The sequence below is a fragment of the Stomoxys calcitrans genome, chromosome 1, assembly GCF_963082655.1.
Source record: "Stomoxys calcitrans chromosome 1, idStoCalc2.1, whole genome shotgun sequence".
In the NCBI taxonomy this organism is placed as follows: Eukaryota; Metazoa; Arthropoda; class Insecta; order Diptera; family Muscidae; genus Stomoxys; species Stomoxys calcitrans.
In genome coordinates, this window is record NC_081552.1 from 213,459,852 (window position 1) to 213,485,565 (window position 25,714).

General features: G+C 39.3%; 1 protein-coding gene across 3 annotated transcripts in view; it reads right to left on the reverse strand.

Annotated features, from left to right (window-relative positions):
* Nucleotides 1-11,218: 11,218 nt before the first annotated feature.
* LOC106090910 (cuticlin-4) overlaps nucleotides 11,219-25,714 on the reverse strand; it is a 64,965-nt gene continuing 50,469 nt past the window's right edge. For all 3 annotated transcript variants that reach the window (XM_059360361.1, XM_013257265.2, XM_059360362.1), the window contains 2 exons: nucleotides 24,172-24,368; nucleotides 11,219-13,195 (listed from right to left, as the gene is read on the reverse strand). In XM_059360361.1, coding sequence (XP_059216344.1) covers nucleotides 11,468-13,195; nucleotides 24,172-24,234 — 1,791 coding nt within the window. In that variant the 5' untranslated portion in view covers nucleotides 24,235-24,368 and the 3' untranslated portion in view covers nucleotides 11,219-11,467. The remainder of the gene's footprint in view (nucleotides 13,196-24,171; nucleotides 24,369-25,714) is intronic.

Below are 25,714 nucleotides of genomic sequence, written 5' to 3' on the forward strand. Positions count from 1 at the left end.
TATATATATATATGTATATATATATATATATATATATATATATATATATATATATATATATATATATATATATATATATATATATATATATATATATATATATATATATATATATATATATATATATATATATATGTATATATATATATACATATACTTCGAGATACACTATGGGTAGACCATTAAAGTTGTTGCAATAACTGTAATATTTTTGTAAAAATAAATGTATTTTTTAATAAGAACAACGAACTTTATTACCTACCGTCTTAACAAAAACCTACATGGGTACATAAACAAAAAAAAAAAAAAAAAAAAAAATACGCGATTCATTGCTGTGCAGAAGTTGCAAGATAAGCTTCGTTCAATATATGCTTATAGACATTTTGGGGTTTCTTATCAGTATAAAAAATAATTGACACAATGATTTGTAAAAATTTTGTGAAGTCTGATAAAGCTTGCTGGAGTGTAGATAGGTTGCAAGGCTATATGCTTTGCCTTTGTAATATTTTTAATGTATTTTCGTTTTATCGTTCCAGGAAATCTTTTATAAGTAAATGCTTTAGTAGGCCTTTAATAAATCGATATGTACAATATATTCCGACTTACAGGGCCTTATTTACAAAACTTTATAAAATAGGTTTATTTAACAATACTATAAAGGAAATATGTCAAATAAACTTATTTGAAATCTACATTAGGTTTTGTAAATAAGACCGTCAAATATATAGAAACTACTTTTATTTTTTGTACAACTTGCATATATGTATAAATGTACCTGGGAACTATTCTATAACACCGTTTATAATCCTATGACAGCCGCTTATACGTACCGGATTGATCCGATGGAGTCCTTCATCGGCAAGGGCTGCCACCTCAGTGTACAACGCACTGCTTCCTTCCCTTAGATATCCATAATGCCCTGATTGGTATTTATGTCTGCTCAGGGGGGTTTGTGTGGCCCCCACACACTGGGTAACCAATTTCGATGCCAGATTCTTAACCCCTTAATGCCTTTCATTTGTAACACGTATTACTCTTATCCATCTACATGTCCCATCAGTGGGCTTTTAGTAGTAGTAGTAGTTGTAGCAGTGTGTTCCACACTGAGGCGGCAGCCCTTTAAGGCTGAATGATAAGGGCCTTCTTTTTATAGCCGAGTCCGAACGGCGTGCCGCAGTGCGACACCTCTTTGGAGAGAAGATTTACATGGTATAGTACCTCACAAATGTTGCCAGCATTAGGAGGGGAACCACCGCTGAACATTTTTTCTGATGGTATCGCCAGGATTCGAACCCAGGCGTTCAGCGTCATAGGCGTCTGTCTGTCTGTCAGGGGGTTTAGGAGTTAGATGTCTAACGGAAGCCTTGATTCCCGTTTATCCGGTTGTAGCCGCTTATGTCTGAAGCCTGAAAAGGACCCGATTTTGGGGGAGTCGTACTGACCGATCTCCCTTCTCTCACCAGTGGCAAAGACGCTTGAGGCATTACTCCTACCGAGCCTCGTAGGAGAATTTCCATTCGCCGAGCATCAACATGGATTTCGAAGACTGCAGAGCACAACAACAGCTTTGCATGCCATCACCGCACACATTTGTCGTGGCTTCAATCAGCCCAGGCCATATGATAGTACGATCCTCGTGGCACTGGACCTATCGAAGACATTCGACACGGTCAGCCATGCCAAATTATTTGAGGACATCGCCAACACGTCCCTCCAGCCAGGCCTGAAACGCTGTGTCGCGAATTATCTGTGTGGTCGCCAGTCATTTGTGGAATTAAGGGTTAAGAAGTCGAAGCACCGTAGAGTGAAACAGGGAGTTCCCAAAGGTGGGGTGATATCTCCGGCACTGTTTAACCTCTACCTATTTACCATTCCAACCCCTCCAGACGGCCTAGAGATCGTATCATATGCGGATGATTGTACGATCAAGGTATCAGGCCCCCCACCCATTGTTGACATTTGGGATAGGTTGAACGTCTACCTCAACGAACTTTCCTCATATTTCGTTGCAAGAAATCTAAAGATATCTGCTACCAAATCTTCAGCTACAGTGTTCACTACAAATATGCTTAGAGAAATGATTCCGACCATCAAGTGTCCCAAAATACTTGGCTTGGCGTCACATTTGACAGCTCTTACACATTCTCTCCACATGCTTTTAGGCCCGATTTTGTGGCACCGACATGTGGAATTGCAGACGAGCGTAATGGTGTTCGTCGACCCAATCAAAGTACCCTAGAATCAGGGAACTGACTCCAAAAATCAATAAAGTGATCAATGAACAGAAAAGAAATCTATGGCTAGAACCTTGAAGCATTGTAAAATAAGCATTGGTATTGGAAAGCTATGGTCTACTGTAAAGTCGCTCTTTAACCACTGAAGAAGGAATGGTAGAACCTCAGCCAGTGTATCGTTTCAGTGACTGATTCAAAAAGATGTTCGCGGTTGTTCAACCAACAAATTATTGAGTAATCCGAAAGTGATGATGCGAGAAGGAGAGTCATTCATCCCATACTTGGCCTCCAAGCCGATGAAAATTTTAAACGTCATCTATAGCTCCAAATAGCCCATTGCGTAGGGCGCGGACGAATTTTTACACTGGTACTAAGCTGAATTTGAATGTACCAGGAGTCGCATACCCGGTTTTGTGCATCCTACATAAACATTTTTCATAATTCTGGAAGAGTGTTTGTCCCTACGATGAATAAAACAATCTCCTGGAAGATTTTTACGCAATTGTTCTTCCGTATGAGTCGCGAAACACTCTTCTACGATATTATTGGACAGTCTATATTGCGGGTGCGAAAGTTTTGGCAACTCTTCGTGACGATTCTCTTACAACCCATTTCATCATAATCGTCCGTATAGCTCGTGAAACACTCTTCTAGGTTATCATTAGACAATCCATTGCATGCGCGGAAGGGTTGCTACCCTTTGGGACGGTTCTTTTACAATCCATCGCATTATAATCTTCCGTATGACTCGTGAAACACTCTTCTACGATATCATAGGGCAATCAATTGCGTGTGTGGAAGTTTTAGCAACTCTTGGCGACGATTATTACGCAACCCATTGCGTTGTACTCGTCCAGATGTTTATTAATAACCTGAATTAACTTTTCGCGATTGTTTTTATTTTCAAGCCTGATGCGTTTAGGACTTGTATTATTTATTCGATGTTTTGGACAACTTCCACAACACCAAACCGAATTCTCACTTGGCTTATATGGCGATTGGTACTTATATGACGAGTAGTAAAAACATTTTTTTAAAGTTTTTTTTTTGTTGTTGTTACGTTTTTGATGAACAACTAATCTTGGTATGTGTTTTTACATCTTCTTAGCAATGAACGCACTAGCCTTTTAGAGCAATATTGAATAAATATTCCAAAACACTTATTTGTTACTCGTCCAGGCGAGTAATGTGCAACTCTTCTAGAAGTTGCGTCCTTCCCAAAGAATCCTTCCCAGGATTCTTGCGCGATTCAAAGATCTTTCAAGACTCTTCTGACTTACTCTTTAGCAACTCATGGAAGATTCGCGGAACACTCTTCCGGAAGATTCGTCTTGAGGACACAACTCTCCATGACGGGGGAATCGTCCCGGCACAAGATAGATGTGAGCACCACGCAGGCTTAAATATTGAGGTCCGACCTGTGCGGTGTTCATTGCTGTCACGAGAGGCCTAGCTGCGAGTTACCGTCCACAGGTTGCGGATAGTGGAATGCTCCATACGGAGTAGCTGCAACGGCAGTCGCGGACAATCAGCGGTATCGATCGGAGAGTTTCAGTTAGAGGCCGGGCAAAAACTGAGTGCCTATGATGCTCGATATGAAAAGGCGGGGTGTTGGCGCCTTCAAATAACCAATTGCTACCCTGTTCCAGCGGCGATCGGTCCTTTGGACTGGAACGAGCTTGCTCACCTACAGGAGCTTGACGAGGATTGCCACCTCCACATTTTCATGTGGAGCAACAACAAAGGGGGAATTGTCTACGACTCTTAGACGTGCTCGTCCGCAATCTTAACCTTCATCTAGAAGATTCGCGGAAGATTGTTTGACGATATAAAATATTTACATATGTGTGAATTTGTCCACCACCATTTTTACCACAGCTTAGATTTCTTCACAACACGCTGTCACAATTCTACCGAGTCCGACCAAAACCTACCAAATGTACAAGCCAAAAATGCTCCATATGTTTTTTTTTTTTTTCATTTTAATAGACGATCTCCGTCCGTCTGTTTGTTGAAATGACCTAAGTTCAAATATGGCCCATATCTTGATATAGCACCTTTTATATCGATTTCCCCATAAGTAATCTTGAGTTCACAAAGTCGTATTTTTGCCCCGATTTCAATGACAACTGTGTCGAGTTTGAATAAAGCGATCTCCCGCTTTAAGTGTTTCAGCCAAGAAATGAGCCTTTGCTAGTCATTTTTACCCATTGTGGCACTGTAGCCTATGTCCTCCTATGACGCTGAATGCCTGCGTTCGAATCCTGGCGAGAACTTTGGACAAATTTTAAAGCGGTGGTTATCCCCTGACAATACTAGCGACATTCGTGAGGTACCATGGCATGTACAGAATTCTCCCCAAAGACTCGGCTATAAAAAAAGTCCCTTATCATTGAGTTTGCACCTTAATCGGAAAGCGCTCATTGATGTGTGAGAAGTTTGCTCCTGCTCGGTTCATGGGCAAATTTTCACTTTTCTCCCAAATACATTTCTTTTGAGTCCTATATTTCCGTTTTGGTAATTATTTCCGGTTTAGGGGGTATTGCGAGGGTGGTTTGGCCACCCAGACACTGGCCCTTAAAGTAAATATAAAATGGCATGTTCGGGAAATAAGTTCTGTTTGAGAGGTATTTTGGGATGGAGCGGCACCCTAAACAAATGGATATGTATATGTATATCAAATTCGTGCTTCACTCCCAAATCCCTTTAATTTGAGTTTTTTTCCATACTCCCGTATGGAGGATGTTTTGGGGCTGGGGCGGGCACCGGCACTTTGCCCTGGAAATAGATATAAATTCGTTCGTTTTTGAGCTCCATATTGCCATAGTCGGAAATGAAGTTCAGTTTAGGGGGAGTTTTAGGGCGTACCCCCAAACATTTGGCTCCAAAATTGGATATCAAATTGGTTTTCTACTCTCAAATACCTTTCATTTAAGTCCTTTATTGTCATAATTGGTCAGTTAACCTGTTTGACGTATTTTTAGGATGCGAAGCGCCACATAGACACGCAAATTTTGATGTCGTATTCGTAATCTTCTCCCAAATATCTTTTATTTGAGTCCCATATAGCTATGGTCGGCTAATATGCCCATTTAGGTGTATTTGGGGTAGGGCGACCTCCCATTACTTGGACCAAATTGTTTATGCCATATTTGTAAAAATTTTAATACGATATTCGTTTTCTAGACTCCAATACCTTTCATTTGCTACCTATATTGTGTCTATCGGTCCATTTTTGGTTTTGGGTGTCGTTTTTGGGGTAAGGGGGAGGTTCCGCTCCCATCCGATATCTAAAAATTATATAGCCTATTTTTCTTTCCACACAAACCTACACAATCTGTGAAAATTTTAAGAAAATCGGTTCAGATGTTTTTGATTCTATGGAACAAAGAAACAAACCGAGTCCCATATAGTTATAATGGGTCATAAGCCCATTTGTGGCGCTTCCTATACTTCGATCTGATTTTGTATGACAGATTCGTAATCTACTCACGAATACCTTTCATTTCAGCCTCATATTGACATGAACGTCCAATATGTCTGTTTGGGGGAGTTTTGGGATTTGGGCGGCCCGATGGGTACTTAGACTCAAATTTTAATACCATATTCATATTCTACTATTCTTTAATACCTTTCATTTGATACCCATATTGTTCCGATCGGTCCACTTTTGATTTTGGATGGTGTATTTAGCATAAGGAGGAGGATCCGCCCCCTTCCGATATCAAAAATATAAATTGATATTGGAAGGGGGACCCACATTTTAATACCATATTCGTTTTTTGGTCTCAAATACCTTTCATTTGATACCTTTGTTGTGCCCATCGGACCATTTTTGGATATGGATGGCGTTTTTGAGGTAAGGGGGAGGGTCCGCTCCCATCCGATATCTACAAATTATGTAGCCTATGTTTCTTTCAACACAAACCTACACAATCTGTGAAAATTTTAAGAAAATCGGTTCAGCCGTTTTTGATTCTACGGAACAAAGAAACAAACCGAGTCCCATATAGTCATGATGGGTCATATGCCCATTTGTGGCGTTTCCTATACTTTGATCTGATTTTATATGCCAGATTTGTAATCTACTCCCGAATACCTTTCATTTGAGCCTCATATTGACATGAACGCCAATATGTATGTTTGGGGGAGTTTTGGGATTGGGGCGGCCCGATGGGTACTTAGACTCAAATTTTAATACCATATTTGTATTCTACTATTCTTCAATACCTTTCATTTGATACCCATATTGTTCCGATCGGTCCACTTTTGATTTTGGGTGGTGTATTTAGCATAAGGAGGAGGGTCCGCCCCTCTTTCGATATCAAAAATATATATAGCCTTCCTTCCAGACCAACCTTCACCTTCTGTGAACATTTTAAGGTAATCGGTTCACCGTTTTTGAGTCTAACGGAATAAACAAACAAGCCGACAAGCAAACAAACACAAGTTGATTTTTGTATATAAGATTGCTGTCTGATTTCCACAGAAAATTATCCAGATTTAAGATCACTTCTTTCATGCTGCTATGCAGAAAATAAAACATCAAAACCATTTTAACCTAAAAATAACCCAATATTGGGTTAAAATCGCTTAATCATTGGATGGCTATCATTATAATTTGAAATTGATTAAATGTATGCATAACATTTGGCCTCACTTGAAAATATTAGTCACAACAAAGGCATATGTTGGGTTGCCCAAAAAGTAATTGCGGATTTTTTAAAAGAAAGTAAATGCATTTTTAATAAAACTTAGAATGAACTTTAATCAAATATACTTTTTTTACACTTTTTTTCTAAAGCAAGCTAAAAGTAACAGTTGATAACTGACAGAAGAAAGAATGCAATTACAGAGTCACAAGCTGTGAAAAAATTTTTCAACGCCGACTATATGAAAAATCCGCAATTACTTTTTGGGCAACCCAATAAATTAGGTGATTTTTTTGTTATCAGGGGTTATGATAGTACTACAAAAACTTACGCTTGGTTTCTTTTAAAGGGTTCACAATATCCGCTCGTAATTTTCGGATTGGGAATTAAATGCCAGTATTTTATCAAATGCACATTGCAAAGAAACAGGGACAAACTTCTGGCATATCAATGAGTGCTGTCCGATTCAAGTTTAATCTTTTTATAGGCGAGTCCGAACGGCGTGCCGCAGTGCAACACCTCTTTGGGAAACCATTTGGCATAGTTCCTTATAAATGTCGTTCCTTACAGTTTTAGGAGGGGATAACCACCGCTGAAAATGTTTTCTAATGTTCTCGCCAGGACTCGAACCCAGGCGCTTCGGTGGCCTCCGCCAGTATTTTATCATTGAAATTAAATTTTACTGCGTTGTCCTCTCCAATATTGAAAATACTTAAATTTTTGGAGAAAACAAAAAGCCAGATCATATGGTTATAAATGTTGTCTCCATAAGAAATTTTACTCAAATCGACCAAAAACTGTTTTTACTAGGGGATGGAAAACGTAAATAGTTTAAAACTGTCTATCACGTTAAATGCCGGCATTCGCACCCGTTTGTGCGGTATCCAGTCGTGTACAACTTTTCTAAGCGTTGTCGCTCTTCGTCTCACCGCACAGTGGCGCAATTTGAGTTTTTTCGTTGCAAAAATCATGTCTTTTGAACCCAAAAAAGATAATTAAATGATTTAAACGGCATATAACAGATGAACGTTCAGCCTATAAAATGAATACTTTAAAAGGGTGCTACGCCTTTTAGGCGCTTAGTTAAGGCTTATCAAAGACAAAATTTGTGGAAAAATGGTAACTAGGTTAGGTTAGGTTTAAGTGGCAGTCTGCCATCAGACTCACATAGACCTTTTCGTCCATTGTGATACCACAGGAACAGAAGAAGGAAGATGCCTTCTTCTTCCTACCGTTGTACTGTTCAGCTCGCTTAAAAAAGCCCAATAACTTGCGAATGTTCCCATCCGCTAAATCAAACAGGTTCTCAATGAAATGAGAACCTAAATTGGACATCCTTCTAACTGCTAGTGCGGGACACACACACAGAAGGTGTTCTGTAGTCTCTTCTTCTTCGATGTTCTCACAGCTTCTGCAAAAGTCGTTGCTGGGATCCTTCAGTCTGTCAGCATGTTTTTCGATTAGACATGGACCTGTCATGACAGACACAATGTCTTAGCCAATGACAGTAAAGCGGTAGACCTCTTGAAGTCGAGATTAGGCCACATAGTTTTGGAATGCTCAAAGCCCCCTCTTTGTGGCCATCTATCATTCCTTGCCCTTCGGGGCTGGTCCTGAAAACTTAGCTTTCATGTCGCTAGAGGCATACCCAAAGCTTCCAGTATCCCTGGAATGTGTAGTGTAGTTCCTAGTCTTGCAAGCTCGTCCGCTTTACAATTCCCAGGGATATCTCTGTGGCCCGGCACCCAGAACAGGTGAATTTTGAACTGTTCAGCCATCTCGTTGATGAGATCTGCAACAGTAGAGGGCGGTTTTTGTGTTCAAAAACTAAGTTCTCCAGGGATTTAATGGCTGCCTGAGAAGATATTTATGCCAATCGTCGTAATGACATTAGCCATTCCACCACTTCCTTAATTGCAAGGATCTCTGCTTGATACATACTGCAGTGGTTGGGTAACCTTTTCGACATGGCCAGTTCTGTGTAGAGTACACCTCAAAGCCCACCTGGCCATTTAGTTTAGAACCATCCGTATAGAACTTGTTACCAGGGATATCGTAGTTCCAATCGGTTCTATCAGAAATAGAGGTATAGTCATTTTTATCAATAAGCGGCTCAAGTAGGGTGTAATCCACACTGCCTGGAACATCGGATATTGTATCAAGGATCACACAGTGTCCGTGGCCGCCACATGACCAATGAGAAAGCTTCCTTAACCTCACGGCAGTGGTCGCTGCAATTTGGGTAGCCACAATGTCCAGAAGCATAAGATGCAGCATTAAATTCAATGCATCAGATGGTGTCGTCCTCAGTGCGGCTGTAATGTACAAACAAGCCATCCTTTGGATCCAATTAAGTATTGGGAAGTAGTTGGACTTTTGCAGCGCCGTCCACCAGATCACAACACCATATAGCATTATAGGTCTGACAACTGCAGTATATACCCAATGCATGACACGCGGTCTAAATACCCAAATTTTGCCAATGGCTCTCTTACAGTTGTATAAGGCAAGAGTTGCCTTTCTTGCCCTTTCCAAAAAGTCGGATTTGAAGTTCAATTTCCTGTCCAGCAAAACCCCCAGGTATTGGTTGCCCAAAAAGTAATTGCGGATTTTTTAAAAGAAAGTAAATGCATTTTTAATAAAACTTAGAATGAACTTTAATCAAATATATAATTGGCATTTTGTTCGATAACCTTTTGCCATCTTCCTGGCAAATTTAGTATTCCACGCTCATAGAACTTCTGGCCTTTATCTGCAAAAAACTGAACCAAGTGCGATTTTATAGCCTCATCATTGCCGAAAGTGTTACCATTTAAGGAATTCTGCAAAGATCGAAATAAATGGTAGTCTAATGGTGCAAGGTCAGGGCTATATGGTGGATGCATCAAAAGTTCCCTCCCAGCCAAGCTCACTCAGTTTTTGGCGAGTGACCAAAGATGTGTGCGGTCAAGCGTTGTCCTGGTGGAATATGACACCTTTACGATTGACCAATTCTGGTCGCTTCTCCTTGATGGGTGTATTCAATTTGTCCAATTGTTGGCACACCCTTCCAATCCCACCAAACAGACAGCATAACCTTCTTTTGGTGGATATCAGCCTTTGAAGTGGTTTGAGCTGGTTCACCATGCTTGGACCATGATCGTTTTCGACTAACGTTGTTGTAAACAATCCATTTTTCATCTCCAGTTATGATTCGTTTTAAAAACGGATCGAATTCTTTACGTTTAAGGTGCATATCACAAGCGTTGATTCGGTTTGTTAAATGAATTTCTTTCAATACATGTCGTACCCAACTATCAAGCTTTTTCACCAATCCAAGACTTTTTATGTGATAATGAACGGTTAATTTTGGTATATTTAACTTCTCTCCTATCTCACGCTCAGTTACATGAGGATCCAATTCGATTAATGCTTTAATTTGGTCATCATCAACTTCATTTGGCCGACCTGAACGTGGCTCATCTTTAAGTGAAAAATCTCCAGAACGGAATTTGCGAAACCAATTTTGACACTGTCTTCCTTTTAAGGCTTTATCACCATAGACATCTCGTAACTTTTAGCAACCTGCTCCGCGTTTTTTCCTTTACGGAAATAATAAAGTAAAATATGACGAAAATGCTCCTCCTCCAAACAAACAAATGTAAACAAAATTTCGCGCACTAAAAGTAACAGCTGATAACTGACAGAAGAAAGAATGCAATTACAGAGTCACAAGCCGCTGAAAAAATTTGTCAACGCCGACTATATGAAAAATCCGCAATTACTTTTTGGGCAACCAATATTTTACGCTTTCTGTAAATGGAATATTCTCTCCTCCCAAGGAGACAGGTTCCACTGTAGGCAACTTGTATCTCCTGCTGAAAAGAACTGCTTCTGTCTTGCACGGATTTATACCTAGACCACTTTCGGTAGCCCAGTTTGCTGTTGCACATAGAGCTTCCTGAAGTATATCTCTTAGAGTGCTGGAAAACTTTCCCCTAGCCGCTATTGCCACGTCATCAGCATACGCGACCACCTTTACACTTTCTTACGGTAGAGTTGATGCCTAGAAACTCCAACTCCTTCATGATTGACGTCGGTTTTCCGTTATTTAGTATTTACTTTGTCTAAATAAAAATTGTTTGTCGGGATAATATAAATTTTTCAACATTTCATTTTATTTCATTCGTTTTTTATTTCGAAACTTAATTAAATACAAAAATTTTTGTGTTTTTTCTTTTTGTTTTCTTGTTGTTGTTTTGTTTTTCTTACTTTCATTCAGAACGGAAATAAATAATACAAAAAAAAAGTAATAAAAATAAATAAATTAATAATAAATAAATTACATACATAAATAAATAATAATAATAAGAGAATCCGTTTTTTGGTAGAAAAAAAGGGATCTGCTGTTCTAACATCGAGAGGTAACATAGATCAATCGTCAGATTTCGTAAACGCACTTCTAAAAGTATTTTAACAATGTGCCAGGTCGAGAAGAATGCTGCTGGGGTAATGTATACTGCTCTTGATGGGAGGGATAGAAGGAGTTCCCTGGTGTGGTGGGCGATAGTGAGTGGGGGTCAAGCACAAGTATCACACACACTAATTGTGATAACCCATGGGGGCTCCTTTACGATCGAAATGCCGGACACGTACAAAGAGGAAAGCGGCGACTAGGGAGGCAACAGCCAAAACAAGCAAAAGCATAACGAGGCCACCCACAAAACTGGGCACGGACATGCAAATCGTTTCGGGATCAGCATTGCGGGCTGATTGTATCACCACCGTCTCATTGTTGGCATTGCTATTGAGGGCAAAGTTTACATCGCCGGGAGCCACAACCTGAATGATGCGACTGGTATTGACATCGGTCATCTCTTGGGCATCACGTTTGTAGATTCTGGGTTTAACAACGATATCAATGGTATCACGGCGCCTGCGTACACCACGCAAATCATCGAGACCCTCAACAGAGCGAGGACGTCCTCCCAGGGAGACCAAATTACCGCCTTCAATGTCATCTTTGCGTTTAACTGTGCTGTACTGGCCGGGCTGACCAGGCAATGGGGGTGGTGGCATGTGCAAGTCATTGGTATTTTGGACTGGAGCTGCCTGTGAGCTAGAGGGACCTGAATCTGAGACACCAGCAGTTTGGGCTTGTGGTGAGGGCACCACATCGGGTTGATTTTCCGAATAGGCTCCTGTGGTATCACTGGCAGGGTGTCTGGGATCAGGATAAGCTGCTGGGGGCAAACCACCAAGACCGAAATCTCCACGCTCATAAGGTTCAGGGGGGCCATATTCAGAGGATAGACCATTGCCGCCGATTTGAGGCACACCATATTCACCGCCGGCCAAACTGGGTCCACACTTAGGTTCGGGACAATTGTAGCGGCACACCTGTATGACACATTGGAAGTGGACATTCATGGAGTCGGGGAACTTGAAGGCCTGGAAATAGGCAAAACTAACAACCGAAGCCGAAGGTCCAAAGTTCTTAATCTTCTGGAATTTACTCATAATCTTTGGTCTTACTACACAGCCATTTTGATCGACCAGCTGTATGGGGGCACGTTTGCCATCATGCGCCACACAATTGCGCACCAACATATCGAATTTGTTCTCATCATCCTTGATGGCCAAGACCATGGTCATGGTTTGACCTATCTTCACAATACCCGAAACTTCCGAAGCCCAAGGACCCTTGCCCACTTGTATTTGCATCCAGCATTGTAGATTGTCTCCCAGGAAATTGGCAGTCACGGCATGCAGCATATCAACTTGGAAGGGGCGGAAAGTCACAGCCTTCTCATAGAAATCATACCAGGTGCAACGCAGTTTTCTAGCCTGATCCCATACCTCCTGAACATATGGATCATATTGAATGATGATGGTGTTCTCTACATAACTGCCCGAAGGCGTGGGAGCTCCATATCCTGCAGCATTGTGATTTGCCGAACTTGTCATGCCACAACTATTAAGGAATATCTCAAATGTGGCACTCAAGTGTCCGGTACCAGGTTTCAAATGCACACAATGGGGATCGCTGTAGAATCCCTTTGAGAAAATCATGCCATAGAAGGGACGATCGAACTCGATGTTGACACGCATATGAGTCTTTTCGCACTGCACCTGCAGATGTTTGATCTGAGGACTGTCGTTTGTGCCGCCCAGGGGCCAGGCATCATCGGATATATCATTGCTGGGGCTGGCTGCCAAAGCTGTCTGTGGTGAACCATAAACTGGTGAGGGTGGTGGTGGTCCATAAACCGATCTGTGTTCAAGCGGCAGGGATGCTGAGTCTATGTGGGGTCCTTCGCAGTAAGCATTCTGAGGACATGAAAAGAAAATGAGATTAGAAAAGGGAAGTGAAAAACAATGAAATTAATTAGTCAAATTAACAAATATTTTTGAAAGAGTTTGTATGAAATTTTGAAAAAATTTATAGTTAAGCCCTCTGGTTAAAAAAGGGTATTTGTTTTTGACATCCGAAGGGGTTGGACCCTTCCCTTTACTTAATTTTCAAGTATGCCTGATATGGGAAATAGATGTAATGATTCAAGCTAAATTGTCTATGGAATCTTATGTTAGTGAAAAAAAAATTTATTAAAAATTTTGGGTCATGAACCAGGGGGAACGCCCTACCCCAAAACCCAACTAAAGGGACATCTTTACCTTTTTAGACAATATGGTCATAAAATGAAAGGTACGAATTTGATATCAAAAATTGACCAAAGGTTTTCGGTCTTAAAAGAAACTAAAGGTCTTTGGCAAAAGAGTACGAAGTGTGGTCAATATTCAGGGGAAACGCCCCACCCAAAACCACCTAAAAGGACAATTTTACCTATTGAGACAATATGGGTATCAAAAGAAGGGTATTTGGAAGTTATGTACGAATTTGATGTATAAATCTAGCCCAGGTTTTTGGATGGCCGCCCACCCTAAAAAGAATCTAACGATCTACGGGAGTAGAGTACGAATCTGGTATACAAATTTGGGAACAAGTGGCTAAAAGGTCATCCCAAATTCTAAAACCTCACAAACGGATACTGGGACAATATAAACTAAAACCAGTAAAGGCGTGCAAAGTTCGGCCGGTTCGAATCTTGGGCACCAACCAACCACCATGGATTCCGCTTAAAATGTAACTTTATTAACTGTGTTTGTATTTGCCTATATGACCATATTGACCGATTCGGATGTTGTAGATCATAAGATAGATTTTTGGGCCAAATTTCAGCCAAATCAGGTGAAAATTTAGGCTTGTAAGATCTAAAGAAGTCTAATCCAGGGATCGGTCCATATGGGGGCTATATCTGTTTATAGATTGACTCGGACCATACTTGGCATAGTTATTGAAATCGTAGCAAAAGACCTCATGCAAAATTTTTGGCTCTCTAGAAGTCAAGAATTTATGAACAGATTTTGACTATACTCGGAAGTTGGAAGTCATAACAAAACCCCTCATACAAATTTCTGCCAAATAGGATAAGAATTGCCCCGTTTAGAGGCTTAAGAAGTCAAGATCCAAGATCGGTTTATATGGCAGCTTTATCAATACATGGACCGATATGGCCCATTTACAATACCAACCGACCTACACTGATGTGTGTGTGCAAAATTTTAAGCTCCTAGCTTTACTCCAATGAATGTTAGCGTGACGGCCATGTTAGACAGACGGACGGACATAGCTAGATCGACTTAAAATGCCATGGCGATCAAGAATATATAGACTTTATGGAGTCTTAGACCAATATTTCGATGTGTTACAAACGGAATGGCGATGTTAGTATACCCTCATCCTATACAAAAACGACAGATCATGGAGATGGGAGCGACGATTTAAGCGAAATTTTGTTTGCACTCTGCACAATACTACTTTGGACTAAGTAAGCAGTTTAGAAACAAGGCCACCTCTCGACAGACGAAGTTTACACTATACAAGACACTGATACTACCCGTGTCGTCATATGCTTCTGAGGCATGGGCACTTGTGAAAGCAGATGAGGCAGTGCTTGGAGTATTTGAGAGAAAGATTCTTCGTAAAATATATGGACCAGTTTGCGTTAATGGAGAATAGAGGCGACGTATGAACCACGAGCTGTATGACGACGATAGCTTAGTTATACGCATCAAAATACAACGGCTGCGTTGGCTAGGTCATGTTTTGAGAATGCATGTAGAAGCTCCAGCAAAGAAGACTTTTAAAGGCAAACACGGTGGCACACGCAAACCGGGAAGACCAAAAGCCCGATGGAAAGATCATCGCTTGAGACACCTCGAAACTTGGTGTCAGAGATTTTAGAACGAGCGCAGAAGATCGATGCACTTGGGACGCTATTCTACGTTTGGCTAGTGGAACAAATGCTCTGTCATAGCCAATTAAAGTAAGTTAGTAGTCATTTGTGGCCCAAACGAGTGAGTAGAGCAGGAATCTGAAAATTACTTTTAGAGCAAAGGTGTCTTTGTGAAAAATTTCTTTACTTCTTCGCGTGCTTTCGACAGACGACGGACATGGCTAGATCGACTTGAAATGTCATGACGATCAAGAATATATCAAATACTTTATAGGGTCTTAGACGAATATTCCGAGGAGTTACAAACAGCATGACGAAATTTGTATACCCCCCTCCTATGGTAAAACGAACAAACAACAAAAAAAAAAAAATTGGCGAAATTTTTATTTAAATCAATTCTATGAAACTCAAATTTCGACAAAATTTTCTTGAAAAACAAATTATGGCGAAATTTTTTATGAGAATTAGATTTTGACGAATTTATCTATGAAAATCAAGTTGAAGACGTAGTTCCTCAATTGTTTCCTGATATTGCCATGTAAGCAAAAACCCAAATTTGTTGTTAAATTTTTGCATAAATACCACAGATTAAGAGAACCTGGGTGATGTTACAATTCAAGTTACATATCAAAAAAACACAACCAACAGCGAACCTTGTAGAAAGTTACTTGGTCTCAAGTTAGCGTAAAATTACGAGATGTGTTGAAATGTTTTCAACGAAGCCAAACCATTTGCCACCATCGTCATTGTCTCACCATCGCCAGCCATCACCATCATCATTCAAAAATTACGTTTTTTTGGGATTGAATTTTGGGTGTGTGTGTGTTTTTGGAAGTGGTTGTGGAGTTGTAGGGCTTTGTAGTCGTCCACATTTCATGTATGTATGTAATACCCCTCTGAATGCATGTAGATCTGTTTAATGATATTGAAAAGGTTTTTCTGGGAATTTTGTTCGAGGAAGTTGTTGAACATTTCAACGCTAAGAAAAATGCGTTGGAGTTTATGTAACATTGGTTTTGTTTGGTTTTTTGGTTTTTTTGCTATTTATTATGTAATACCATCATATAATTTATTGTTGTTGATGGTTACGTGTTCAGTAGTTTGTATATGTGGTGGCTGACTTTATTTTTATGGTTTTTTAATAATTACAAAGCGTATGGTGTTAAAGTGTTGATGATTTGCAAGGAGACTTTATCCGACAACTTTTGATAGCAGTTGGTGGAACAGACATTATTGTGTTTAAATTCCCCGAAGGTCTATTGTGGTATCTACATAATATGAACTTTGTTTTTGAGAAATAGAAGTTTTCAGGGAGAGGGCCGCCTTACTAGATTTTTGAGAGTGGGCTGACACTTGCTTCAAATTTTAAATGTCGTATTTGACTGAAAAAGACCTTTCGTTTAAGTTCTATACTGTCCTATGCGGTCTTACCGACCTTTTGCTTAAGTGTTTGGTGAGCAATTATTTTTATCAATTATCTAGACACTAAACTCAAAATTTGGATGTCACATTTATAAGCTTGTTACAAATACCTTTCATTTGTACCGCATATTTTTGTTATCGGTCTAAAAATCCGCTTAGATAAGGGGAGGTTCTATCTAGCCAATGGAATTCAGTTATTAAATTTGTGTTTTGGGACAAAACAAAAGATTTAAGGCACAAAAACTTCTTCATGTACTCCAAAAGACTTAAGACACAAACACCTCTCATGTACACCAAAGACTTAAGGCACATACACTTCTTCATGTACTCCAAAAGACTTAAGACACATACACTTCTTTATGTACTCCAAAATAATTACGGGACGGGAGTTCAATGCTTTCACTATGCCAATGTTGCTTAAATCCTTACAAAACTAAATTTGTACAATTATATTTGTTTGCATTTTTATGCACACGAAAAATTTCACTTATTTTTTTTTAAGCCTACTAATATGGCCAGTATCTATAACAAGTTCTCCAACACTCCAAGAGTAGAATAGTTAAATTCTCAGAATACCATGCCATATTTTGGTTAATTAATTATCTATGCCATTTGTGGAAAAGAATCAAAAACATCGTTTAGTTTTTTCTTTCATTGGTTGTGCGAATTCTTCAACACTACGTAAACGAAAAAATTGATTGCGTTTTTTTCTTAGTTTAAAATTTTAAAGAAGAGCTCTAGCTGCTGCTGCTGCTCTTACAATAAAGAAAAACGTTCAAGTTGAACGAATGAATGAAGAAAGTTTAAACTGGTACAAATCAGAGCATAACTGCATTTTCGTTTAACACACACATGCTCGTACAAACTACTGCAATAAACAGACATCAATGCGCACATCACAGACTGCGGGTAAAGAAAAACACTATGAAATATGTTTTGTTTTTACTTCGCATCAAGTGAGTTGTTGGAGCATGCAATTGTTGAATTAAACAAAAATTAATGAAAAATTAGAGTTGTTAACAAAAAATATATGTAGTTTGTTGTGCTGAAGATCTTTTATTAATTTTCGTGCAATATATCAATGAGAGTAAAGTCAATTTGTGTGTTAAAATAGAAAAGAATAAAAAAAATTTTAAAAATCAAAATAAAATTTTGGAAATTCATTAAATTATGGTTGGTTTGATGTATCATCTACGGAGGCTTTCATTTTTTCCATTGCATAAAATTTTCGATCGAGATTTAGCTTAATAATCCTTAATGAGAAATTAGCACCAAATTTAAAATTTAAAGTAATTGAAAAGAAAAAAAAAATTATAAGAATCGTTATTATTGGTATGATTTATTTAATCCCCTTAAATGTATAAATTTGAACTGAGCTACAATTAAAATTTGTATTCTCTCCACTATAGGATGCGGGTATAACATATCAAAATATTCATCTGACATCCAATAAAGTATAAATTTTCTTAATCTTCATGATATTCTAAGTCAATTTAGCAATGTCCGCCTGTCTGTCTATCGGAAGCACGTTAACTTTCGAAGGAGTTAAGCTAAATGCTTGAAATTTGGAACAAATATTTCTTATTAGTGTAGGTCGGTTGGGATTGTAAATGGGCCAAATCGGTCCATGTTTTGATATAGCTGCCATATGAACCCATCTTGGATCTTGACTTCTTGAGCTTCTAGAGGGCGCAGGTCCAATCCGATTTGGCTGAAATTTTGCACATATCGTTTTGGTATGACTTCCAACAATTGTGCTAAGTATGGTTTAAAGCGGTTCATAATCTGATATAGCTGCCATATAAACCGATCTGGGGTCTTGACTTATTGAGCTTTTGGAGGGCGCAGTTCTTATCCGATTTGGCTGAAATTCTACATATATCGTTTTGGTATGACTTCCAACAATTGTGCTAAGTATGGTTTAAACCGGTTCATAATCCGATATAGCTGCTATGTAAACCGATCTGGGGTCTTGACTTCTTAAGCTTCTAGAGGGTCAGTTCTTATCCGATTTGGCTGAAATTCTGCACATATCGTTTTGGTATGACATCCAACAACAGTGGTCTAACTCGGTAATAGCTGCCATTATAAACCGATCTCCTGATAGACTTTTTGGGCTTCTAGAGGGCATAATTATTATCCCATTTGGTTGAAATTTTGGTATGACCTTCAACAACTGCTGAAAGTATAGTGTAGATCGGTTGATTACCTGAAATAGCTGCCATATAAACCGATCTCCCAGTTTGACTTTCTTAGCATCTGGAGGGCCCAATTAATACTCGATTTGCCTGAAGATGGTGTTTTTCTATGACTTCTAACAGCCATATCACTCACATATATTTGAAATGGTGATTCAAAGAATTTGACAAATGCGATCCATGGTGAAGGGTACATTTTTGTTAATTTATTTTATTTGTTATTTTATATTTTATTTTCAGTTAAATTCTAATTTTTATGTTTCAGTTAATTTTTTATGAAGTTTTATTTTTCTTAATTTTTTATATTAAAATAAAAAGCCCAAATATTTATATTAATTACATTTTGTTTTATTATTTAATTTGATTTTTATTATTTTATTTTTTTTTTCATTTCATCTCATTTTATTTTATTTCATTGCATTTTATTTTATTTTATTTCATATTATTTCATTTCATTTCATTTCATTTTATTTTATTTTATTTTATTTTATTTTATTTTATTTTATTTTATTTTATTTTATTTTATTTTATTTTATTTTATTTTATTTTATTTTATTTTATTTTATTTTTTATTTTATTTTATTTTGTTTTGTTTTGTTTTATTTTATTTTATTTTATTTTATTTTAATATATTTCATATAATATTTTATGCCCCCGACCATAGGGTGGGTGTATACTGAATTCTTTATTTCGTTTGAAACACCTTGAATTTTTGGTTAAGGCCTATGCATTTTATAGTGTCTTAATCCCAATGAACTTTAAAGTCGTTTTTTGCTCAGTCTGTCCGTGTTTCGAAATCTTGTTTTTCTTCGCTTCTTCGTTTCTTATAATTTGTTTTTCTTCATTTCTTATATCTTTCATATCTTATCTTTCATCCGATATGCCATTTTATGGCTGTAGTAGCCACAATCTTCCGATCTTGACAACATTTTAAATGGGGTTCCATTCGATGACTGAATAGGTATGCAAAATCAATATCTCATAGACATAGCTTCCATTAACATACTATACCGTCCATTTAATATGCTCTGATACTTGCCACCGTAGCGCAGAGGTTAGCATGGCAGTATTCGAAACCACGCTAAACGCCTGGGTTCGAATACTGCCGAGAACATCAGAAAAAAATTTTCAATGGTGGTTTTCCCCTCCTAATGCTGGCGACATTTGGGATGTACAACGCCATATAAAAACTTCTCCCCAAACTTCTCTAGCTCTGCGTCACGCCGTTCGGACCTGGCTATAAAAAGAGGTCCCTTATGATTGAGCCTAACTTGAATCGGACAGCACTCAATGATATATGAGAAGTTTGCCCCTGTTCCTTAGTGGAATGTTCATGGGCAAATTTGAATTGAAATTAATACTTGCTAACCGGTAGCAGATAGACTCAGACGGGGTGGCCGGCTTCAAACATTTGGTCAGATTTGTACTCTTCTTCCAAAAACCTTTCGTTTAGGGCCCGAGGATAACCAACTGGCTCTACAGGAGCGTTATTAGACAAATAATAACTTACGTCTCAGTAGTTTGGTGGACTGCTATGGAGATAAAGGACATAAGGACCATACAACAGGTTCAGAGAACATGTTGTCTTGGCATAGGCGGATCGATGAGGACCACGCCCACTAGGGCACTGGAGACTATTCTAGATATCCGACCCACTTACATACGGATTAAGTGTGAGTCAGCCACTGCGGCTAAGAGACTTAAGGCGATGGGAGAATAAATGGAGGATGGGAGCAGCTCATACCATCGCGGTATAATCGAGGCAACGATAGGAAATCTGAATAGAAGGGAACAGGTTTCCCATCGGATACCTGAGATGAACCTTGAGGTTGAGTGCGAGGCATTGTTGTCAGCGGCAAAGTCTTGGATTGACGGAACCCTAGTACTGCCATCTGGAAGATCATGTTACTCGGATGGATCAAAGCTAGGGAGACAGAGTGGGCTTGGGGGTCTACAACGAGCACTCGGGGACTGAGATCTGTTTTAGACTGCCTGACCATAATACGGTCCTGCAGGCAGAGATCCGGGCGATCACGGGATGCGTGAGTAGGTGTGGTGCTAACGTGAGGACATCGGACGCCAATAACAACCAGGACGGTAAGGTCACGAACAGTCTTGCTGTGTAAGAAAGATATTAACGCCTTCTCTGAGCATTGCAAAATCCGCATCGTTTCGTAGCCGGGCCCTAACGGAGTAAGGTGTAACGAAAGGGCATACAATTTGGCAGTTAAGGCCAGAGAACTGCCGTCAATAAACATGGTTTACCCGAAGCCTTTCGGGTCGACGCAGTCCGAGTTAAGAGCGTGAACAACGAATGCTCATGCAACGCCGTGAAACAGCGAAACGGTCATTAGGACAGCGAAAATCCTATGGGGGGATCCAAATCGTGAGAAGACGAGGCTATTACTGAAATGAAGTAAGAAAGAGTTCAGTGTGGCTATTGCTATCATAACGGGACACATAGGACTACGAGCTCACTTATGTAAAATCGGTGCGGCAAGTCATAGCAGGTGTAGGGCATGCGGGCAAGATGATGAGACGTTGGAGCATTTCCTTTGTCATTGCCCGGCTTTCGCGTCTAACAGATACCGGCACTAAGGTGCGGACTCAATACTAGACATGAGCCAACTTAGGGGCGTCGCATGGAAAACAGTAAAAGATTTTGTAAGTAGCATGGAATTTCCTAACATAGATTTTCTTTTTCTTTTTTTTTTAGTATTTAGAGCGCACAACATACCGAGTAGCATGGGGCGGATTAACATCCGCACCCTCTTTTAAACCTAACCAAACCTAGTCTCATGTTGTCCCCGATCAACCTACATGTCCGTTTGGGGTGCTTTTGGGGTGGGAGGAACACCCAGGGGTGGGACACGAAATTTTGCCCCAAATTTTGATGCAATTTTCGTACTTTACTCGCAAATACCTTTCATTGGAGTCCCGTTTTATTCCGATTCACCTACGACTCTTTCTGGAGGTGGGGCGGTTTCCAGATTTAAATATAAGCCCCTTAATTTAGATATCTGGTTCGCATTTTACTCTCAAAGACCTTTAATTTACCCATATTGGTGTGATCGCGTTAGAGCTCAGTGCCCGATGTTTTTGACAATTGTGGTAGGGGGAGGGCCCTCTCCCCACATCACAATCTCATATTGCCTTTATCGGTTTATGTGTTCGCTCGGATGGTAGGGCTCACCCACCGAATACTTAGCCTCAAATATACTACTAACAAAATTTTCCCATGAACATTCCTCTAAAGAACAGAGGATACTTCTCTCATATCAATGAGTGCAATCTGATTAATGTTTAAGTTCAATGATAAGGGGCCTCTTTTTAATTGGCGAGTTCGAACGGAGGACACCTCACAAATGCAGTCAGCATTAATAAGGGGAACCACCACTGAAAAATGTTCTGATGTTCACACCGGGATTTGAACCCAGGCGTTCGGCGTCATAGGTGGACATGCTTACCTCTGCGCCACGGCGGCCTCCAAGCCTCAAATATATATATATATATATATATATATATATATATATATATATATATATATTCTACTTCCAATTACTTTACTTTAGTTGTTCCTGGCAAACATGATACTTTGGATTAAGTAAGCAGTTTACAAACAAGGCCACCTTTCGACAGACGAAGATTACACTGTGCAAGACACTTATACTAACCGTGTTGTTATATGGTTCTGGAGTATTTGTACTTGTGGAAGCAGGCGAGGGAGTGTTTGCGAAAAAGATTCTTCGTTAAATATTTGGACCAGTTTGCCTTAATGGGAAATATGGGCGTCGTATGCACCACTTGTTGTATGCGTTGTATGCCGACAATAGCATAGTTACACGTATCAAAAAACAACGGGTGCGTTGACGAGGTCATGTTATCAGAATGGATGAAGAATCTTCAACAAAGAAGTCTATTGAAGGCAAATCGGGACGACCAAAAGCCCGATGGAAAGATCAAGTGGTGGGAGACACCTCGAAACTTGGTGTCGGAGATTATAAAATGAGCGCAGAAGATCGAGGCGCTTGGAACGCTTTTCTACGTTCGGCTAGTGGAACAAAAGCTCTGTTATAGCCAATTAAACTAAAGTAAGTAGTTGTTCCATAAAATCGTGATCGGTTTATATGTCCGTTGATGGGGTTTAAGGGGGGCGAAGTTCTCCATTATTACAATATGCCAAATTCATGTAAGAGATTCATGGCACTGAGTTACTATTGGAGTGCAAAATAAAAGCCGCTTAAACCGGTGCGCCCATTTCCGAGGTCTGGAGTTTTAGAAAATTTAATTTTGAATTTTTTAATGGAAATATTTTTATATATATAAAAATTTTTGAAAAAAAGGTTAACTTTTCCCCACCTAGAAATAGAAAAGAAATCAACCAACAAAATCCGGCACCACTAGCAATAGTTGCAAAATGATTCATAGCATTAAGAACTGGAGATATTTTCGCCGAGAGCTAATAAAACGGTAGCATTTGCCAAGAGTTGCAGACCAAACGCACACCAGGCAAAAGCAGCGTAACGGTCAGTGTCGAATGTCGACCAAGAAGTCTTGGAAGCTGCAAAAGAAGTCTTCTTTCAACATTTAAGCAGCAGCATCAACAGATAACATCAAATTATGTTCGATTTCTAAACATCTTTATGTGTATGTCTACCTACCCTCTATGTACCATAAACCCTCTCTCATCTTCGTTACTGGAAGTTTTCCATTTTTCATCTTTCTTTTGTGTGGAGTTTTTTTTTCTCTAACACCATTGCTAACTTGGTTGCCAATGCAGCAGCAGAAGCATCAGCTTCAGCAGCATCTCCAGTTGAATAAGTTCCGTTTATTCCTCAATGGCTCATGTTGAGGCATTATTGTAATCTATTTAAAATATGCGGTAGGTGCGTGATTGTGTGTCTGTATGTGTCTCTGCTTGGTTATGATTTGATTTTTTTCCTAATCACTGATTTCAAATTTGAATTAATAGCATTTCTTTTACGGCTTTTGTAAGCCTTTTGTTATTAACTCACACATGTTTGTGTGTTACCTTGAAGGGGTTTGGTTGGCAATCGACTCCACTCCACTCAACTCAACTCATTTCCATTACAATGTAAATCTTTTGTCAAACTTAAGAGTTATTTGTTTTGCCAATGATTTGAATTGAATTGGGTTAAAACTGGTGTTAAACCGTTAATATTTGTCTCGTGTTTTTTTTTGGCAAAAAAAAAGAAAAAGTTTTGTTTGTGGCCACGTTCACACCAAAATGAAAGAAAATCATTTCACTTTTCACCTGTTTTATGTTTTTTCGTATTTTTTGTTGTTGTTTTCTTGCTGGGTTACCCAAAAACCAAAAAAGAATGGGAGACACAACATCAACCATCATCATCATTCGTTATATACTCACTTTTAAAGTTATAACTAAACAAAACAGTGCCAGCCAATTTGATCGCCTATGTGGTTGTCCCATGTTTTGTGTGTATGTGTGCGGCGGCGGCAATAACTGTGAAAATGTGGATATCCTTAATTTATACTGTAACGTCCGAAGTTGCTTGGGGATAACATAAATGACAACAAAATCACTCACACACAATAGCCAATCAACTGCAATGAGAAAAAACGGGAAAAAAATTTTAATTGAATTTATTAAAAATATAAAGTAAATAAAATGGAACTGTGACAGTTTTGTTTTTGTTTTTTTTTTTAAACAGCCAACTCGCAGGGGATCTCCCCTTTATACGGGGTGAATTTCGTAGGGGGCAGGAATTTTAAGGTTTTGAGAAGGGAGAAAAAAGAAGTAAGATTTTATATTCATTTATAGGCTATCCATAAATCGAGGATGTTAAAAGGAAACCATAGAGTTGGGTACCGTACTACCACCTACTCGTATTTTTAAACAAAATAAATTGGCTGCGTTTCAATCTCCTAGGAGTTATACTCCATTTTGGCACCAACTAACTTAAGGGTGATTTTTTAGCAATTATCTTTTTGGCAATACTGGTTTCACTGTCAAGCATCATCAGTTTGGTCTATAATTTAAACATGAATTGTCTTACAAACGAACAACGCGTGCAAATTATTGATTTTTTTTTTATCAAATTGCGTCCTCTGTTAAGATTGTAAATCGCGCGCTTCTTCCATTCCATCGACGAAGTTCTTTTTTTGCTCAATGGGTACGTAAATAAGCAGAATTGTCGAATTTTGAGTGAAGATCAGCCAGAATCATTGCAAGAGCTACCAATGCATCCATAAAAAGTCGCAGTTTGGTGCGGTTTATGGGCTGGTGGCATCATTGGACCGTACTTCTTCAAAGATGATGCGAATCGTAACGTAACTGCGAATGGTGGGCGCTATCGTTAGATGATATCCAACTTTTTTTTTTGCCCAAAATGTAAGAGCTTGACTTGTGGTTTCAACAAGACGGTGTCACATGCCACACAGCACGCGTAACAATGGACTTATTGAGAGGCGAGTTCGGTGAACATTTTATTTCAGGTTTGGGACCGCTCAATTGGCCGCCTAGATCGTACGATTTAACGCCTTTTGATTTTTTTTTTGTGGGGCTATGTTAAAGCTCATCTCTATACAGACAAGCCCGCTTCAATTGATGCATTGGAAGACAACATTGAAGCATTTGTTCGTGAGAAGTACATGTATGTAGAAAGAGGCCACCGTAGAGCGGAGGCTAGCATGTCCGCCCATGACGCTGAACGCCTGGGTTCGAATCCTGGCGAGACCATCATAAATTTTTCAGCGGTGGTTATCCCCTCCTAATGCTGGTGACATTTGTGAGGTACTATGCCATGTAAAAACTTCTCCTCAAAAGAGGTGTTCCACTGCGGCACGCCGTTCGGACTCAGCTATAAAAAGGAGGCCCTTTATCATTGAGCTTAACATGAATCGGACTGCACTCATTGATATGTGAGAAGTTTGCCCCTTTTCCTTAATGG